This window comes from Malurus melanocephalus, unplaced genomic scaffold (genome assembly GCF_030028575.1).
Source record: "Malurus melanocephalus ecotype Western Australia unplaced genomic scaffold, MMel_1.1 scaffold_56, whole genome shotgun sequence".
Classification (NCBI taxonomy): domain Eukaryota; kingdom Metazoa; phylum Chordata; class Aves; order Passeriformes; family Maluridae; genus Malurus; species Malurus melanocephalus.
The window spans coordinates 331,718-350,627 of NW_026623288.1; the positions used below are offsets into that span (position 1 = coordinate 331,718).

At 44.2% G+C, this 18,910-nt stretch overlaps 1 protein-coding gene across 2 annotated transcripts in view; it reads right to left on the minus strand.

Moving 5' to 3' along the window:
- IL1RAPL2 (interleukin 1 receptor accessory protein like 2) overlaps positions 1-18,906 on the minus strand; it is a 341,134-nt gene extending 322,228 nt beyond the window's left edge. Inside the window, exons 1-2 of one of the 2 annotated variants that reach the window (XM_057365608.1) lie at positions 18,844-18,906; positions 6,933-7,033 (exon numbers count right to left, since the gene is read on the minus strand). In XM_057365608.1, coding sequence (XP_057221591.1) covers positions 6,933-7,014 — 82 coding nt within the window. In that variant the 5' untranslated portion in view covers positions 7,015-7,033; positions 18,844-18,906. Of the gene's footprint in view, positions 1-6,932; positions 7,034-18,034; positions 18,559-18,843 lie in introns of those variants that run through there. The other variant, XM_057365607.1, reaches the window with a different exon arrangement.
- Positions 18,907-18,910: the final 4 nt, after the last annotated feature.

The window sequence follows — 18,910 nt, forward strand, 5'->3', positions numbered from 1 at the left end:
AGATGTAGAAGTCTCAGAAGATAACTTTTTTGAAGCAGTACTGATCCCTGAAAGATACATACCAACTCCACCTGTCTGGCACTGAAGTGTCAAATTATCTTCCTTCCTCAAAAAACAAAAAAAAAAAAAAGTAACTGATGAGTTTCCACAGGTAATATACAGCACATCAGAGCCACAGTTCTGTGACTCCCAAAAGTGGAGGAGGTTTGAAACCAGTCAAGCTAACAGAAWTACCCTCACACTGCCTCTGTTCCTGCCTGAACAAGGAACCACACAGGGAGGGCAAGCAAGCAAGAAGTGGTGGCAGAGGCTGTGGGCCACGGGCAGCCTGGTGACCGTGTCTTGGGAAAGCAAAGTGCTCGGGGCTGAAGATTAACTTGAATTTAAGCCTCTGTCTTCAGTGGCAGAGCACTGTACGTTTTCATATCAGTATGTATTATAAGTACTAATCATGCTCCTTGTAGGAAAGAATCGATTGGATTTGAAAGGGTTAGAGATTAATAAAGTGATAAATGTACCCTCTAGAGGTGACACTGCAGCTCAGATCAATTTTGCTTTCAACTAATAGATGGGCAATAATTTCTGCTTTAGCGAATTACAACGGCACACAACAATCTCACACAGGTCTATGTAGTAACATCTGTACGCTAAAGCACTGCACAAAACACATTCCTTCCCTTCCTTCTTCCACAGGTCAGCAACTTGAAATAYTTAACTCTGCACCTCCTGAGAAGGCAAAAATCTGACGCTTCCTTTATTGTCTGTAAAACTAGCTTCTTAAAAAAATTAAATGCCAAACAAAACAAACAAAAAAAACCCCACAAATGTATCTGAATTCTCCTTTTCCTTACTCTTTACCATAGTGGTCCCAACATCTCCCACCTTACAATTTCACTGCTTATCACTGAAACTACACTCATGGCCAAAGAAAGTAGCAAATAAGCAAAAAAATAGAAGTACAATGTGTGAGAGGGACTAGCAACTCAAATAAAAATTCACTTCAAAAAACAAGCAAGATTCTGAAAGTAAAGAATAAAAATTTGAAATTCAGTGGACAGAGACATGAAAATGTGCATTAATGTTCATACCTCATTCAATCTAAGGAGCCTTATTCATGTTCCTTCAAATCTATTCAGCAGGGTGTAAAACCTGCATTAGCATGTATTTAAAGTCACGAAAAGCCAAGCACACTTCAGACCTGTTCTCACACAGGAGCTGACCCAAAGTGAAGTCATTACAGCACAGATTTCTCAAAGCTCCTGTAGATCTATGCCCCCCTAAGTTACCTCTGAGCCCCTGCAGCACCAGGAGATGTCCCCAAGTGAGCAGATTTTCATCTCCAGGACTAGGCAACATGCTGAGCTTGAAGACTGTTCTGGGTAAGTCTGCGGCTGTATTATTTATACTTTCATTTGAACATTATGTAAGACAAACCTTCCAAAAATATTTTCATGAACAAGATGAAAAACAAAACATGCCAGAAGAACTTTTCCTGTCCCTCASGACAGTCAGTTTCAGAATAAGGACATGAACCTAGGACACTCGTCCTCAAAGACAGCTCACTGCAAATACCAAAATGAAGATCTCTCTTGAAATTTCTAATTAGGGTCTTAAAATAAAGCAAAGGCACCTTGATAAATTAGGTTTTTTCATTTGAAAAGCCCCATTTTGGAGATTTAAAAAAAAAAAAAATCTCAGRCATGTGATGACATGTATTTTAGCAGTTCAGATATTATTAATGAACTTCTACATGCTGCAGCCAGACGTAGAACACACATCGAAACAGCTGAGATTATGTYGCTTGCAAAAGTGGAAGAGAATAGATTTTTAACTGAAGAAATGGCATTTCTTTCATGCTTTGCTTATTTCTCCCTATCCCCTGAAGATCCTACCTTTGAGATTTACTTCAGCTTGAAACAATTTAACTGTGTYCATTTATTTTATTCAAATACAAAAGGCTTCCCTTTTGGGAAGGAGTCTAGCTTTAATATTTAAGTATCAGCTCAATATTTTAATTGCTTAAATTATATATGAACTCATTTTAAATGTGTGCAATAGCTAAAAATTTGAGTGCTTAAGTAAGTTCAATATTTAAACCTTGTCAGGTTGAGGTTCCTTTAAAAAACCCAAACCTCTAGCAGATAATTTATTTCCTTTCTTGTTCTTCTGTGTGTATGTCCCTTCTTCCCCACCTGCAAACAGAATGCATAAATGCTGCCAGCTGTCTTCCAGACAGGTCTGTCCAGCTGCAATGCCACTTTCTGTGCAGAGGAGAGGAAATAAAARCTGAGACTCCTGTAAGAGGTGCACCATGACCAGAGTTTAGCTGACTCTCTGGTAGCCCCCCGAGACCTGCCTGAGCACAGAGCCTGGCTGCTGTTCCCGCTGATGAGAGCAGAGCAGATGGAGAGCAGCCCTGCAGCCGTGAGCAGACACAGCCCATGAGGGAGAGGCTGGCCTTTCTGCACCCAGGACAGCTTAGAACAGCAGCGATTTTGACTTGGTTTGCCGGAGYTGTGAATAACTGAACATCCTCTGGGAAAAGGGATCGGTGGGCGCTGATGAGCGCTGCCAGGCTCCCGTCTCCTCTGGCTGCACACTGTTTGCAGGCGGCAAAAGTTAAAAGCCTCTTTTGCATCCCTTGTACCTCAGACACGGGAGAGCTCGTGGCCATGCATTTTACATCAGGGTCAGAGAGCTCTTCAGGCAGATGCAACTGCAAACTAAAGCTGRTGGCAAGTGCGAATGCTCATCCTGCAGCTCCTCTGGGCGTGCTCAAGCAGGAGCAGGGGACTTTAAAGAGTCAGGCTYATCTGGAATATCCCACCCCAGGCACAGATCCATGAGCCATCCCTGAAGAACCATTCCCTGAAACACCTCCACTTCCATGTATGCCACCGTTTCCATGGCCAAAGCGGTCAGACCACAACACAGAGACAGAGCTTCACTGCAGGGAGCAGACGGAAACCACAGGCACAAGCAGTGACAACTGCAACAAAGTGAAGATCTACCAAAACATCTGTAGCAGCCCACAGTAAATTGCTGCCATGATATTTAAAAGGCACAAAATATCCAACCAATAGGTTTTAAAYTAAGGTGTTAAAAAGCACTAGCACATCAGTGAAAGAATTTAAGACAATTTGCCTATACTCAGCAAGACCCAGTGCCAACTCAAGCCTTCTCTCCCCCAAGCCATTGGTGATAAAGTCAGATGCAGGTGGAGGGTGATGAGGTGCATGGAGGATCACAGATACATTTGCTCTTCTGGCATGAATGGCTTTTGGATGGTCCCAAGATAAACAGAGGAGAAGGAAGGCTGGAATCCCCCAGCAAATCCATCTGACAGGCTGCAGAGGAGCAGACRTGACTGTGTAGCCCGGGGGACATACCCGTGCCAAGCCTAAGCCAATTAAGCTGTGTTAACCTGCAGAAAGGCTCCTAAATGCCCTGCAGCCAGCAGCCTCTCAGAAACCTTGGGGATGTCTGCCCCTGCTCCTCCACGCAAGGCTGGCRTGCCCTCCGGAGCTCCAGCATGCTGAGACAGGGTATTTCAGCTCAGCAAAYAATACAGCAACAATAAATGGCATCAATTATTCACTAATGGAATTATGTCTAGTAAGTCAAAYAGAATCTATAATCTGAAAAATCTTTTGCTTAAAAAATGCACTGATTTTTAAATTGGTTTTATATTCCCTGCTATGATTATTCAAAGCACTATATACAAAGGCTTTGGGAAAAAAAGCCACTTAATCCGATTAAAAGGAAATCACCTACCAGCTGGGAACCTAGCAGCTCCCACATCTTCAATTTATTTGTRTGACCTCTACCTGTAAAATACCCTTCCTAGATATTGCTAAGGCTGCAGTCCCCGCATTAGCTGTTTGCTCAGTTTTACCTCTTGGAGCAGGCAGAAAGGATGACCTGCAGTTTTCAAAAACGCTTCCTAATATTAAGAAACGCCTGTGAAACTTAAGTCAACATTACACTCAYACATAGATGCTTGAGGCAAACTAATCTGTTCCCACCACAAACAGCAATCGTTACTCCGTAGACATGACAGATTTCTTCTGGGGCATCGGSAAGTTGTTGCCTGTAAAGAATCTGATGAGCATAATTAAATTAGCTCACCCATTTTAATTATTTTGGCACCATATCTCAAGTGAGAAGCAGCCAAACAAATTTGTCTTGCTACAAGGTCCTGTGTCATTTTTGCAGTGTTGCAGGGTACTCTAAAACCTATTTGCAGTCTTCACATGCATCCCTGCTTCGGGAAATGTGGACACCTGGATCTGTAACAAAGGGCAAGCAAAGGACATGAGAAAAATCTTTCAGTAGTGCTTTTCTCTTCCATGAGGACTGTTTCCTCAGCAAACTCTAGTTCTGTGCTTGGAACTGGAGCACCATTTCATCACCTTCTGTTTTACATCTCAGGTCCTCCACTCCTRACCTCTCTTTAATGACTCTTGCCTGTTGTCCAGCCCCTGTGTACTGTCTGCATTTGCTGTCTGCAGTTCCCATCCTCRACTTTCTCCTCTGGGGTTTCCATTCCTTGACTTTGAAGGAGAACTTTTATACCAGCCTCTGAACATGTTTTTCAAGCCAAACCTTTGTTCTCTTTAAGTCAAACTCCAGTTTCACCCATAAAGCCCTTCTGGACATTCTCCCCCTGCTTTTGACTGCCTTGGCTGAGTGATGCTTTTGCATCACCTGACAGCACCACCTCACCTTCTCCTTGCTCCTCTGCAAGTCCTCTTCAGCTCAACTCTCTTTAGATCCCTCCTACCCCTTAAACAAGACACACTCTATTATGTGATATTACATGCATGCCAATCAACTTCATAATTGCTCCTGTACTTGACACTAATCACAGTTCTGGCCATTCATGCAATAATTCTATGCATTACTGAAAAAAAAATGCCAGTCTACAYAAGTCAGCAAAGGCACCAATTTTGCTGGTTTATTGTCCTAGTAGCCCAAATCTGTCTTTATCATCAGTGTCAGCACCTTCTATGCACTGCTTCACACTGCTCCACATAACTGTCTGCACAATTTCCCTTCCCCTTTTAAGGACGCTCACCAGCACAGACATCCCATAATCAAGAGCCAGCACAACCCAAGACTACAACACCAATCCAGACACTGCTGCAGAGATCCTGCCCACAGGGCATCCTTTGGGCCCTTCACCCACTGCCCTYGCCTCAGCTCCAATCTACAGCTAAAACATTCTTCCTGCTTCCAGACATCCTGCAGTTTACAGTGCAGTGAGCTGCCCACAAATACCCATTACATTAATTTCCCCTTTCCATTCTCCTTCATCAAAAAGCCAGAGAAAAAAAAAAAAAAAAAAAAAAAAAAAAAATGCTGAACTGGAGCACCAGCATGTTACAGCTACTATCAACCTATGGACAAAACATGTCATTGTTTCTTTTTGCATTTGCCCACTTTGATCCATCCACAGCTCCTGATCTTCCACTAAAACTATAAACAGTTAAATTTCAGAAGTCTATAGAGCATCTCTCTCTTCACAATGTGCAACATTCAGTGAAGCCCCAAGCAATCAAACAACAGTCCTTCAAATCTAAAGACCTTTCAGAAAAGGAGTCAAATTATCAATTTTGCTCCAAGTGCTGATATCACAGAAACAGAAAATTATTTCACACAATGTAGTGGAAAAAAAAAAAAAAAAAAAAAAAAAAAGAGAAATCAATAGTTTGCTCCATGCAGCAACCAGAATGAGTACTGAAAGTGAAAGCCAACTACATGATTATGTACTTGCAAAGAAACTATAATTTTACTTTATGTGCATTTTTTCCTCTTCATCTAATTCTTAATACATACCAGCACAATCAAAKGAAAAGAAAAAGAACCAGCTATTCACTAGTGGGTTATATTTAGCAAGAGACAGTCTAACATATTAAAGCATTTTTCCCACCAGTATGAACCTAAATTGACACTGTCAACAGCAGCCATTAACACAAGACATTCCACAGAGTAAAAAAAGAACAGATTTAAAATATAAATATATAATGGAGGTAAACTACCAGCTGAATGATGCTACAACTCCCAGAATGTTGCTTCTACAGATGTGTACTTTTGGTAAAGGAATTGCACAGGCCCTTGCCCAGCCAGGTGCTGCTRCCTGGCATCAGTGAAGAGAGGCTGCTCAGTTACACTGACCATGGATCTCACAGAGCGTTCCCATCCAGGCCAGTGGCAGCAGTTTTGAAAAACAGGAACACCATCACCCTTCACAGAGCTCAGACCAAGCTATGCTGCAGCCAAACCCCAATACCCACAACTGCTGTCTCACGGTAAACAGGGCTCTGCACACAATAATCACAACAAAAGGCTAGAGACAGYTCAGTTTAACAACCTCCATTTACACCTTCCAGCCCGGCATAAAGAATTCAGYCCAGCATCTGGCACTTCCCAGAGAAACACTTCTCAGCCTGGGAAGTGACACGTAATTCTTTTTAACAGATGGCCCAGCAACTTTTCTCCTCCATTCTCAAGAAAYAAAGAAATTAAACTTAAAACTGGTCCCATCACACCACAAACCACATCCACAGTTAAGAAAATCCCACAGCATAAGTAAAAGACTGGATGTTATAACAATACCACAATGCCAAAGTCATTATTACCTTTGTGATCAAAGTCATTATTACTTTTGTGAGGTTTCAGCCAACCAGATCAACCTTTTCTTTTTCTCCTTTTTTTTGTTTTAACAATAGAAAACATAAGGACACTTTCAAACAGCTTTAAGTCATACCAACAGAATATTATTACTAAGCAAACCATACCAGTTATGACTTTTTTTTTCAGAACAGAACCAGTAGTATATATGCAAAACAAAAAGCAGCCATCTAAAATGCTTGGTTGCATGAGCAACAAGGTCCAGATCCAAAAGTAGAAAACAATTTTCTGTGACTTACCAGAATTTCTCTTTGACACGAGCTTCAAATTCATGCTGACTACAGTACAGATCACAAGAACCAAGAGAACAAGAGGCTTCATCTTTCACTTCCTGTGACAGCTGAAATGCAAACATAGTATGAAGTCTAAATCACAGCTCTTCATACAACAAAGCAGCGCTACAGTTAAACATTTCTCAAAGAACCATTACAGGGCAATGGCTTAATGTAACMACTTCTGGGTTTATGTTTATGCAGGAGTAGGAAAACGTAACAGTTCAAAGTACCTGTGTATGAACAATTTAKCTCTGACTATCACACAAAAGGGTTGGGTTTTTTTAAATGACACCTCAAAAATACCATTTTGCTCTCAAAGAAAGAAATCRCAAGGTGTAACAGATTATTTGAAGCAGTATGGGTCTGATCTGGCAGATTTTTGTATGTTATTTAAAGGGAAGACCCCAATGGTCATAATTAGCTTTGTCTCATATAAACAGGCTGCACACTTGGAAAAGAACTCACCATAATTGTTCAGGGAAAGCTAGAGAGTAGGTTATTCATACAACCTCTCTTAGGGATCTTACTTTCCCACTGGTGGCATTGTAGAAGTTCCCACAATGCCTACGGTTGCCTACAATTGTTGCTGTTCCAGAAATCTCTCCTATAAAATGAGGTAAAGAAAGGTGAACAGAATTCAGAAATCAATGAATRTAGGTCTCAGGAGTCTCATTTAAAAGACAAAATTAGTCTCTCCAATGAACTTTACTACTTACTTTGTATTATGTATGTTAAAAAAAAAAAGAAAATGAAAAAATGTAGTTTAGAATTTTATTTTTAATTTTATATAATTACTGGAACTAAGTCTGTTTTCATTTACAAGTACCAAGCCATTCAAGAAAAGACAGCAAGAGCAAACTGAGGCTCCTTCTCTGCACTTAAAACCAGGTAGAACAGATCTGTATTCACCRAAGCCCATCTCTCTGAAAGAAAGAGAGATGCTTAATTATAAGCTAGAGGCATCAAATATATGCTTAGCTTGAAGTCATGAGCCTTTAAGTGASTCATGAGCCTTTTAATTTAGACTCCAGGAATGCATCTCCACGTATGATACAGGCGTTAGATCAGGACCCCTATTATCAGATAAAGAGGCCAGTCATCTAAATCACTGTGAAGTTATTATTTGCACCAAAAGATTCAGCAAACATTTCACAGCAGTTTCAACTAAACAGAAATGCACAAAACTACCTGCATTAGCAGTCAAAACCAAGGCCAATGAAATCAAATCCTCCCTCGAAGGCTGCACCACATCTGCCCACCCAGCTCACTCAGAGGTCCCAAAACCCTGACTTTGGGAGCAGCTCAGACCCCTGCAGCTCTGAACATTCGCCCAACACGACAGAGCAGCAAGAGGGTGCAATGTCCTGCTGCTCACTGAAGCTTATTCAGTTTAATTTGAGTTTATCGCATCAAATATTCTTCCCTTGTAATTTTATTACTGGCCTACCGTTGTGTGAAGAAAATGTAAGGAACCTTGAATAATSTTTTACACTATAGGAATTGTGCTCCTATTCAATTATTTCAAAATTATCACTTAAAACTGAAGTTCTCTTTCTCTCACCTTACCGTACTACAATCTATAAACAGACAGTGGATTTTTTTTTCCTCCCTGAATTCTATTTTCCCATGGGCACTTTATGCCTATTGATTCCTCACAGCAACAATGCTAAGGCATTTTCAAGGAATAATATGCACTGAAGGCTGTCTGACAGTGGTTAATGACAGAATTAGCATTCATTCTTCCTTAACCTCTCCTTGGAGTAACAAAACGCTGAAACAAGTAAGGCCATCTTGACAAGAGAGCTTAAAAAAGTAATTGAACTAAATCTTTTGACAGATAATTGTAATGATGATGTTATGCTAGAATGATTTTCAAGTGCAGCTTTGCAAATTACTTTCTCCACTTTTCTTCCTTCAGTTATTACAGCTGAAATATGGAATTCTTAGGTCCTTTTTCATGTGGGTCTGTGCATCTTCACCCCAAACAAGYTATGCTGCATTAAATACATTTAAAAGTTCAAAGCAAGTTCTGCCAACCAATATTAATGCTAGGCAGAGCAGAAAATTCTTGGTTCTGTCAGCATTGATAGGAGTTTTACTACTTGAAGCTCTGGCCTCACCAAGGCAGTCAGTCTCTGTACCTCCAGAAATYAGGAAAATAGAGCAGGAAAAGGGCAAGAAAGCACAGCACCACCCAGTGATTCATAATCAAGCCCAAAGCCTCAGCTTGTCACATCTGACACAATCCCAATGAAGCTGGCATGAAAATGCACATCAGAGTCTGAGGTGTCATCTCCACCATGCTAGACATTCCACCAGGAAGAAGGATCAGTCACACCAGTGTGACCAGCGGGTCAACTGGTTCCTATCCTGAGACAACACCCAGCTTCAGACAACCTGGCTGCTCCAGCTGTCCTACCAGAGATGACTGTTAACAAAGAACATAAGGTAAAAAAAAAAAACAAACTGTATTTCCCCCAGAAGAATGTCCAGCAGCCAGAAGAGGAAGGTTGTATGAGTCCAAKATAAAGTTTCTAAATTTGCTGAGGAGATTTCTGGAGCTGAACGTGCCAAGATTCCCAACAGGACCAGTCTCATCTGGCTGCTCAGGGCCATTCTCTCACCTCTCAGGCAGTGGGATGGATCAGACTCAAGCCAGCCCTGTGCCAGGCTTCTGGGAATAAATGTGTAGGGGAGTGTCTTAGGTCTGATGAGGAATGCAAACAAAACTGCACCAGCTTGACAAGATGGGATGAACCAGTCGAAGTTCAACGCCATTTCTTCATAAGGGCAGCATTTCCCTGCAAGCAGGGGCTGGTTTTTACCACTTGACAAACTTTCCCCTCACAGACACTGAGCAGCATTTCCCTSAGGAGCCACTTGCTAACTTGCTTTCTAAACTCCAAGCAGGTGTGAGTAGGGGCTCACAGCTGTAACAAGAAYGTAATACTCCACTGGATATGCCTCACCAGAGGGGAACCAGGCTCACGCCATTCCCAGAAGACTGCAGACATCTTACTCAATAAGAACACAGAAATACCAATTACAGCCAACCTGCCCAAAATCACTGAGAGGCAGGAAGAGAGACACACAATGAAGTGCTTCTTGACAAAGGTGAAAAAATCGCTCATCCAAGCTGTGACCTGCCAGGTTGTGTTTGTACCCAGGTAAGAAAAGGGAGGTTGCTGCCATCAGAGGGAGAAGTGYAAGAGGTGACAACAAGAAGTGCAAGGTGCGACAACTTAACTCMTCACTCCTGTGCCAACAACACCCCTTACCTCCTCATCCCATTTGTGCTACAGACCACAAACTTCCGGCAGCTGTCACAGTGTCCTGTCAGCACCCAGACCTACAAGGGGACCAGGCTGCAATGCAGCACAAGTTTTGCTCTTCTAACAAAATCCATGCCAACTCTCACGTGCTGCCTAATGCCTTTCACCTCTGTTGAAAACCTTAGTTCTTTCTCCTGAATCCTCAGAAAACAGGGCTTGGGAAACTGCATCCCRTTTCCTTCATGCCTGCTGTCCTTCCATTACCCACTTCAACCTGTATGGCTTCTRGGACCCAAAAGAACTTCAAGTGACRAGGTTAGAAGRAGGCACTTAGAGACRACAAGAAAACCAGAGCATTAATATTTTGCACAAAACCCAGCACTGACATTCCCAAGTTCACGCTTTAAGTGGAATTTAGCTTTGCTCTAATTTCTCCCACAAGCTTTGTTTATGCAGCGCTCCTTTTTAAAAGGAAACAAGAAAAGAAAAGCAGTTCATGTGCACTCAGSCACATGTCTGTGCACAGGCTGAGATTTGCTGACACACAACGAGCTCTGTAGGTTCTGGTTCCTCCACAGAAGCTGTGATACAAAAGGCGCTCATTACAGTGCCCCACCTCTTTAGTGATTTCCAATTGTCAGGTTTTGTTGCTCAGATATCTCACAAAAATTAATTACCATTTTCATCCCCTACACAAAGGATGAAATGGCCACAGTAATTCTGTCATCAGTAGGCTAGATGGTGAGCCYTGTTCATTTCTTTTCAAACCATTTCCCTACTCCACTTTTTGAGACTTTAAATTTTAATGTGAACTCACTCTCGGGTCTTCTCTTTTGCCAACATACCACACTGAGCTGTTTATTACTAAAAGATTTTCAGCCTATATAATGTGTTGGTTAGAAGCAATCCACAGTGGACACAAGTTCCTTTTTGTCGATACCTCAAACACAAACAAAAACATACTTAAGATCAGAGGTGCATGCTAGCTCAAATAATGTATCTTCAGCTCTACTTGATGTGGGTCATGCAGTGTTCTTYGCTCTGCTGCTCAATGAGCATCAAAGAATATTTCATTTTTCCTAATTCATTGTGCATCTTCACCATCATAACCAGCCACTTAAGTTGTCTAAATACACAAGGAACATTAATTCTACAAGGCAGCGTGCATTCKGCATTTGTCTTGCAGGATTCAAGTCTCCATTGGACTCAGGTCCTTAACTAAACTCACRTCTGCCTAATTCTCCTTGTTCATCTGAAATTTAAAGAGAAATTTAAAAATGAGGGAAGCATGGTGTGCCTGCACAACACAGTGCTTGTGTTGTGCAAACTGAAAGTAAACAGCAACAGTGAGACAACATCTAAAATGTCTGGGATTATTACTGGCTCAGCAGTGCATCACCTGCATGGCAGTAATACAGAAAAGAAAAACCAAGGTCTTGTCCTGACAAAGCAAAAGGAACCCAGAGCTAAATACTGGCAAGGTYACAATACTGATCTGCAGTGAATCCTTTTAAGGCTGAATGGGTGCAAAAGGAAAGGGAAAAAATGTAAAAGTCACAAGTCTTCTGTGATGAGAAGGGAATAAATTCGGAATCCAATCCATTATTTCAGAAGAAACAAACAGCACCACGCCTTTGGTGTTAACACCAAGGTTTTGTTTGAAAAGATTGTAATGCTTTCACTAAAAGGTAAATATCTTCCAAACAGAACTTTGGAAGATACCAAGGTGGAATCTYAAAGTTTCAAAAGGCATCTTAGAGTCCAACACAGAAAAAAAAAAACAGGCTTCAGTGCCAAGCACAAAAGAAAAATACAGTGGATGGCARCACCCCATAATTTCTCCCATTAATATGTTTGGCTGCAGAGGGTAGAAGTGATTTTAGTTATGTTCAAGTGGCAGACTTAACACTATGAGCAAACTGCTGGCTTGCCCTGTAGAGAAAACCCTGCAAGTATTAACACAAGAACCTTTTCTTACAAGAATTTTCTGATCTGATAGCTGCCTAAAACCATGCTCATATATTGCAGGGAAAAAAAAAAGAGCAGGAAATTGGAAAATCCCCTGAAATATTCCAAATACAGGTAAAGATTACAATATTTATAGCATCAAAGCACTAAAAAGAGTGATGAGCATACAATACACACATGCATCTAAATCGCTACTAAGAAAATTCAATAAAAACCTAAGCAGCCCATCTTAACAGATTTGTGAACCAGAAGAACTAGGACTACTCAGCACTGATTAGCAGATGGAGTTCTATCAGCTCACACCACACACTGACCTCGATTCCCTAAGCAACTCACACAGAATTCAAGTTCATTATATCTTCAATCTAGATTTTAAATCCCTGRATTGTACTCACCCTTCATTGCAGCAGCTCTTGCACTTGGAAACACAGAAAGCAACTGTAAGAAGGAATGAGAACAACAAAGGAGTGGGAAAGTTAGCTATTGTTTTTTAAGCCTCATGCCCAGCTGCACCATCAGTGATGTACTGATTCAGCACTACCCTGGATTCTATAGGGAACTACTGTTCAGCCTTAACATGGCAATATTCTAACTACACATCCTAGGATAGATGGATATGCTTGTTCAGTATCACAGCTTTTAAATTTGAGTAGTCCAGGCCTTCTACRSACAYTCAAAGTGAAATTWGTGTTGTGGGAGGAGGATTACAGCKGTACTGCAAGCCTTCACGGTTTATGAGGTCAACATAATGGATCAATTAATTTACAGCCTTTTTTCYCCCCTAGAGTARAAGCTATTAATATTCTAYATATATTTACTTCTGCAGATTGTGGTTTAATCAATACAGTACTTCAGGCAACACAAAGTACTGTAGGAAATGTAAAGACTCTCAGATCCAGAGTCTAGGTTTACAGAGTGGGGTTTAGCCTCTCACCACTTTGCAGAAGTACTTAAAAGATTACAGAAAAGCCCACTGGGGGAGAGAAAAAAATGTGAGACAATCTATACTTGGGAAGCTAAACATGTACACCAGCACTGAGGAAAGGGGAGCAATTTTAAGAATCATCTTGAATCAGCCTAAGTCCCAGAACTGATGCAGTTACACCAGGGAGCTCCCAACACAGTGTAAGGTGCAGCAGTAACCACAGCCATCAAGGGGAGAGAGGAGCCCCAGCCATAGGTGACCACGAAAGCTTCTTAAATCTGACTAGGTTACTGAGCATTGTCCCAGGATGGCAAATTTCTTCTGGGCTGAGACAAACTCAGAGGCTATTCTAAGACCCAGCCCAGCCAGCCCACCCTGGGGCATGAAGAAAGCCAACGCAGGAGAAAGAGGACCCTGACTCCTGCTTTTCAGATCTCTCAGTGAAAAAAAGCAAGTTGCTGATAAGAGTTCTTAGGCTTCAGAGTCACTGAAAAACCCCGTAAATTTTCCGGAAAAACCATGGCTTCACCTGACTCGAGCTCTTCAGTTGCTGACACCCAGAACAAACACCACTGCTCAGGTCACGGCTCTTTTCTCCTGAGTGCTATAGATGGCCCTGCCAGCCCTCACAGGTCCTCTCTACACAGCCTCAACTACAAAAGGAGAAGACATTTCAGATWAAAAGAGATGAGAAAAGACCATTCTCACCCACACCAATTTCACTCACTGCTCTCTGCTCTGATATCAATAAGGAAGTCTGTCCAATTCACAGCTGCCTACGCAGGAGCATTATTAAGCCAAAAGATTAGATGCTTTGCTTCTTTCATACTCATTCCAACCCTGCTCCCCAAGCAGCTTTTGCAGAAAAGCTATTAAAAATGGAGAGAGACAGTTCAAAGGGAGGTCTCAGTCCTGACAGATAGCACATCCCTCCTCTTTACCCCCACACCACTTCTCTCGCTCCCCCTGTGTTCCTCAAGGCTCGTTACGGAGGTGCTCAGCACAAACAGAACTAGATTTTAGAYTGGGCTGCCATCTGCATGCTGAAATGTTCCCTGCTTTTACAGAGCCTGAAAACAGTCCTCTTTCCAGGACCACACAGCAGAGACACTGCAGCTGTAACTGGCAGTCGTATGGACATTATCCCTGCTCTCATCCACACTGATGCCTCTGCAAAATTAACAAAATAATAATATTTGCACTATTCGTAGCAAATCTGGTCCACATTTCCTTCTGCACATTAATGAAACAGGCTTTGTGAGAACACAATTCCACACACGCTGTGCTTAGAAATTCATTCCTTGATCGCATCCGTGGCCACATGCTTCCCTAACTAATACATAATGCTCAAAGACAGAATTAACAGGAAAAGATGACATACCAGCTGTCAGGCTCCTTATAAAACACTCCTCTACAGTTTTCCACTTAGAAAACACTGTTCCAGAGAAGGCAACACGGCACTTTGCCGTCAGCAGAGGCAAGTTGCTTTCACTGAACTCGGCACCATCTCAGTACCTTAAAGGGATAAACATATTCTTGATGGGGATTTTTTTTCCCCTTACATAACCAGAAACTGGACTTTACATATATGTACTGCCGGATTTTTTCTGGGTAAAAATAAAAATTTAATTAAGTAAGCAAAGAAACAACATCCCCCCAGAATTTGAAAAGTATGAGAAGCTGCTTATAGAATACTGCTTTAACGCATTTTATGGAAATCTTGAAAACAATGGAATTTTGTTCTGATACGGCCAAAATAAAAGTAAAATACATATTTTATGTGCCCTGAAATTGCTTTGTCAAATAGACATCCTGGCTAATTAACTGTTACATAAAACGAAGAGGGGTGGAAGGAGCTCTCTGTAGTGCTTTTGGGGTGGAAAAGATTAGCCAAACCCCATGCAGACGTTTCTAACACCCAGTCTCTCTCTGTCTCACCAGTTTTGATAGTGAATGTAACACATCCCTCAGTCCTCCACCAACTCCAAGGGGGTTTACCTGGATCTAGTACCAGGAAACCCTCAGCATCAAAGCTAGCAAAAAGATTCTCCTTATTCYCAGCCAGGGCAGGATCTCTTCCCTCTGTTTTCTTTCGAAGGCTGTTTAAAGAAAGGTTTATTTTTAGTTGGACATCCTGAAAAGCAAATTGCCTCTTAAAGTGCCTCTTTATTTTGTGATACACTTTAAATGTTCACTTCCCCTTCCAGCACTGAAGAGCTCCTGATAAATAGCTCAGACTCTCATTGTTTGAGGAAGGCTTAGAAATGAAGAGCAGACACAGTTTCCCATACAGCCCTTTAAGGCAGTTTAACAGTTGTTCACAATTTAGCATCCCTCGATATTTTCAGCTTGAGCCTCAGTTTGAAGTGAGAGATTACTCAGAGCCTGAATGTTTCAGAGATCAGGAAAAGTCCATGCACTACAAATGCTTTATTTGTACTTCTCACGGTGAGTACAACTTGCCAGCCTTTTCCCTCACACACACGGGTCAGGGCCACCAGCCCCAGCCATCCCTCCCACCTCAGCCAGCACAGATGACTGGCTGCACGTGCCCCTTGGAACTTTTSTTCCATCTCTGGTCCCACAAGGACACCAGGACCCAAGGCACAGAAAATTTTGAACAGCCTCTCCCTTCCAAATGCCACATAGAAGTCACTGCTCTCCGTAGCTTTAGGTGATTACTGTAACAGGCATTCTTCTCTCCCCAGGAAACAGCTGAGAACAGTCAGGGAAAACAATTACTCTGGCTAGGCAAACCAACACAATCCCCTCAACAGGAACATCCCATCCAGAAAGCCTGGATGCTSCTGTCAGCCCCAAGCAGGGGAGCATCTCAAGGGGCATGGGCCTCTCATGCAGTCCCCGTTCCCTCCTCCTTGCTCCCCAGCAGCCTGTCTGCATCTCTGCTGGGCTCCTCACACACACCCTGCTCCAGCAGCTGCCAACACCTCCAGACACACACACAACTGCTAAAGCCTCCATGGCTCRAGCTTGTCCCACAGTGGCACAGGACAACACCCATGACATCCTGAGACCAGCAAGTGTGCTCCTACCTGCCTCCACTCCAGGCAGCCCCATCCAGGCTTAAACCTGGAAAGCCCAGCTTCTTCTGAGGCCCAGGCCTCCAGCCCCCATCACATCAGGAAACTTCCTCCTCCCTCTCCCACACCACCAATCCCTGCCTGACCAGAAGTGATCTGCACCACAAGAACTGCCCTTCTGCTGAGCTCACCTCCACCACACCAGAATGTGAATCCCTCCTGACTCTTTCAGGCTCTTTTCTSATCTGAATTCCATTTGGAGAGCGGTCAGTCACCCCACGCTGGGTTCCAACAGCTTCAGCTCCTGTGCTGTTCCGAAGTGCAGCCACCAGACTGGCAGCTCTGAAGATTGAAAGGCTTTCCATCGGTCTGCTCAGTGAGATASAGAGCAGTTCAGGCAGTGCTGGCCCATGCCATGTGTGCACTGAGGCTCCAGAAATTGTGTGGCACCCACTAAAATTGACTCCAGCTGGCTAAATGCATTAATGTGGCACACCTGGCCTGCCTTCCCTACCTCTTGTGCTGAACTGCTAAAGCATCAGTCACCAAACTTCACCAAGCAGAAGATAACCTCCTATGAGCTCCCAGGTACTGTGAAACGGAAAGGATGGCGTGCAGAGAACTCTTGAGCCTCACAAATGGAACAATCAAAGATTGATCTCTCTCTCCTGTGCTCACCTGCAGCCCAGCTAGGTGGGTGAGCACAAGGAAGTCTATCAGCTAAGAACCCTGAACATTCCCAGCTGACCACCCCTCCCCAATGCCCAGGATCAAGCCAGAAGTGCACACACACACAGGATATGTGCTTTCCACCCTTGGTCACCATTTAGAAAGGTTTAGTTCAGGAGAGGAAGGCATCCCCTCACAGACTCGGATCTGGAGCAGGCTGGAGGTGCAAGCTGCTGCCTAGCAACACAAGCACTCTGCGGGGAGGTCGGCCCAAGCCCCCATCCTCCCCTGCAAGAAGTCTCCTCTGCCCAGAGARCCGTCCACAGAAGGAAGCAATCCTTAGTAATTTCTCAGAAAGCCATCCTGCACATCACCACTTACAACCCCGATGAACCTCGGACTTGCCAAATCCTGAAGAGCACTGCCTGTGCCTTGGTGAACTGCCAGAACCCTCCACTCTCTCACTGCACATGCATTACACCCCGCTGGTTTAGGGAGCCCAAAATCCCAAATCTCTGCGTGTCCCACTGTCTCTTCTGCAGTCACTCTATYGCAAAGCCAGCGCTTGCCTCGCTGTCAGCTTCCACCCCAGACTTACCTCCAGCCTCGGCTGTGGTATGAGCAAAGCTTTTCAGACACCATGTCCCCCCCAGGCAGGGCTGGCCCGCTCCTGCCTCGGGAGGGAAGCCCCTTCCCATGCACGGCACGGAGGCAGGGCGGGCAGACACCTGCTCTTATGGACACCGGAGAGCCACGCAGCTGCGCAGGTTTAGCCCTGGTGAGAATCAGCGTCCCCTTTTCAGCACGGACAGGAGGAGTTCGGGGCGAATGAGTGCCCCTCTCGGGCGTGACTGCAACAACCACACTCACACTGCACCTGGGAGCCCTGAAACTGCCCTTCCCCGCAGCCCTGCCCGCTCCCGAGCCTGCCCCCACCACTAACAATTCCCCGAAACACCTCAAATCTACCTGCACTGTTGTAGGAATATTGAAACATCCACAAACCATACATACAGGCTAAAATATACGGTATTGTTTTTTAAATAATCAGGATGAAAACAARAGAGTATAAACACCGCCGAGGAGCGCTACAAAGTGCTGGCTCCTGCCACAATGCGTTTTCCCTCACGGTACAAACCCAAGTTTAGGTGTTAATCCAGCAGGCGCAGAAATTGCCGAAAGTACACAGACCTTACTACAACTTTGAGAAACCGCAGCTTACAGCATTTTCCACCAGAAACTTTTGACTCTTTGAATGCTAGCAGAGACAGCAGTCCAGGGACAGGCTCTCTGAAAACAGCCGCTGAATCCGAGCCGCTTGAGAAAGGTTCGGTGCCCTTTAGCAGATTTCCATCAGACTCCAAAGGCAAACAGAGCAGCTTTATTGTCGCRGAACTTTCAGAGGCAGAGAAAGGTTTCAAGTCCCACTGTTCAGCACCTAYCACGGTACCTCAGAGCAGACAAGTCCCCAAAGCACCAGCACGTCTTCAACAGATTCCTCTGAGCTGCAACATCCCAAAAGGCAGCTTCTCCCGTGTTTTTATTTCAAATCCCCGGCAGTAACACTTTTGCCGGGAAGCCCGAGGCGCGTTCGCGGTGCTGAGAGCCCCTCGGTACCAACCAAAACCCCCTCTTCCTGACAAAAATCACTCCCGGCGCCTCCAGCAGCAGCAGGGCTCGATCCGGGAGCGGCGGAGCGGCCGCGCCGGCACAGACGGCTCCGGCCCCGAGCATCCGCTCCGACAGCGGCGGCACCGGGACGGAGAGCCGGAGCTGCGGCGATCCCTGCCCGGAGCCCCCCGGCACCAGCGGCACCCGGGGCCGGAGCGCCGGAGCTGCGAGGGGACGCGGCAGCAGCCGCACCTCAGCCCCGTCCCGCGCGCGGCGGCACCGAGGAGGGACGAACTTTTCTTTTTTTCCGAAGGAAGATTTATTTTTTTTTTTCTTTTGCTGAATGAAAAGGGAGAAGTGCCGCGAGAAGCACCGCGCGCAGGGCTCACCTCCCCAGCGGCTCCCCTCTAGGGCTCCATGCCGGCGGGCTGCGGGAGAGCGGCGGTGCGGTGCGGG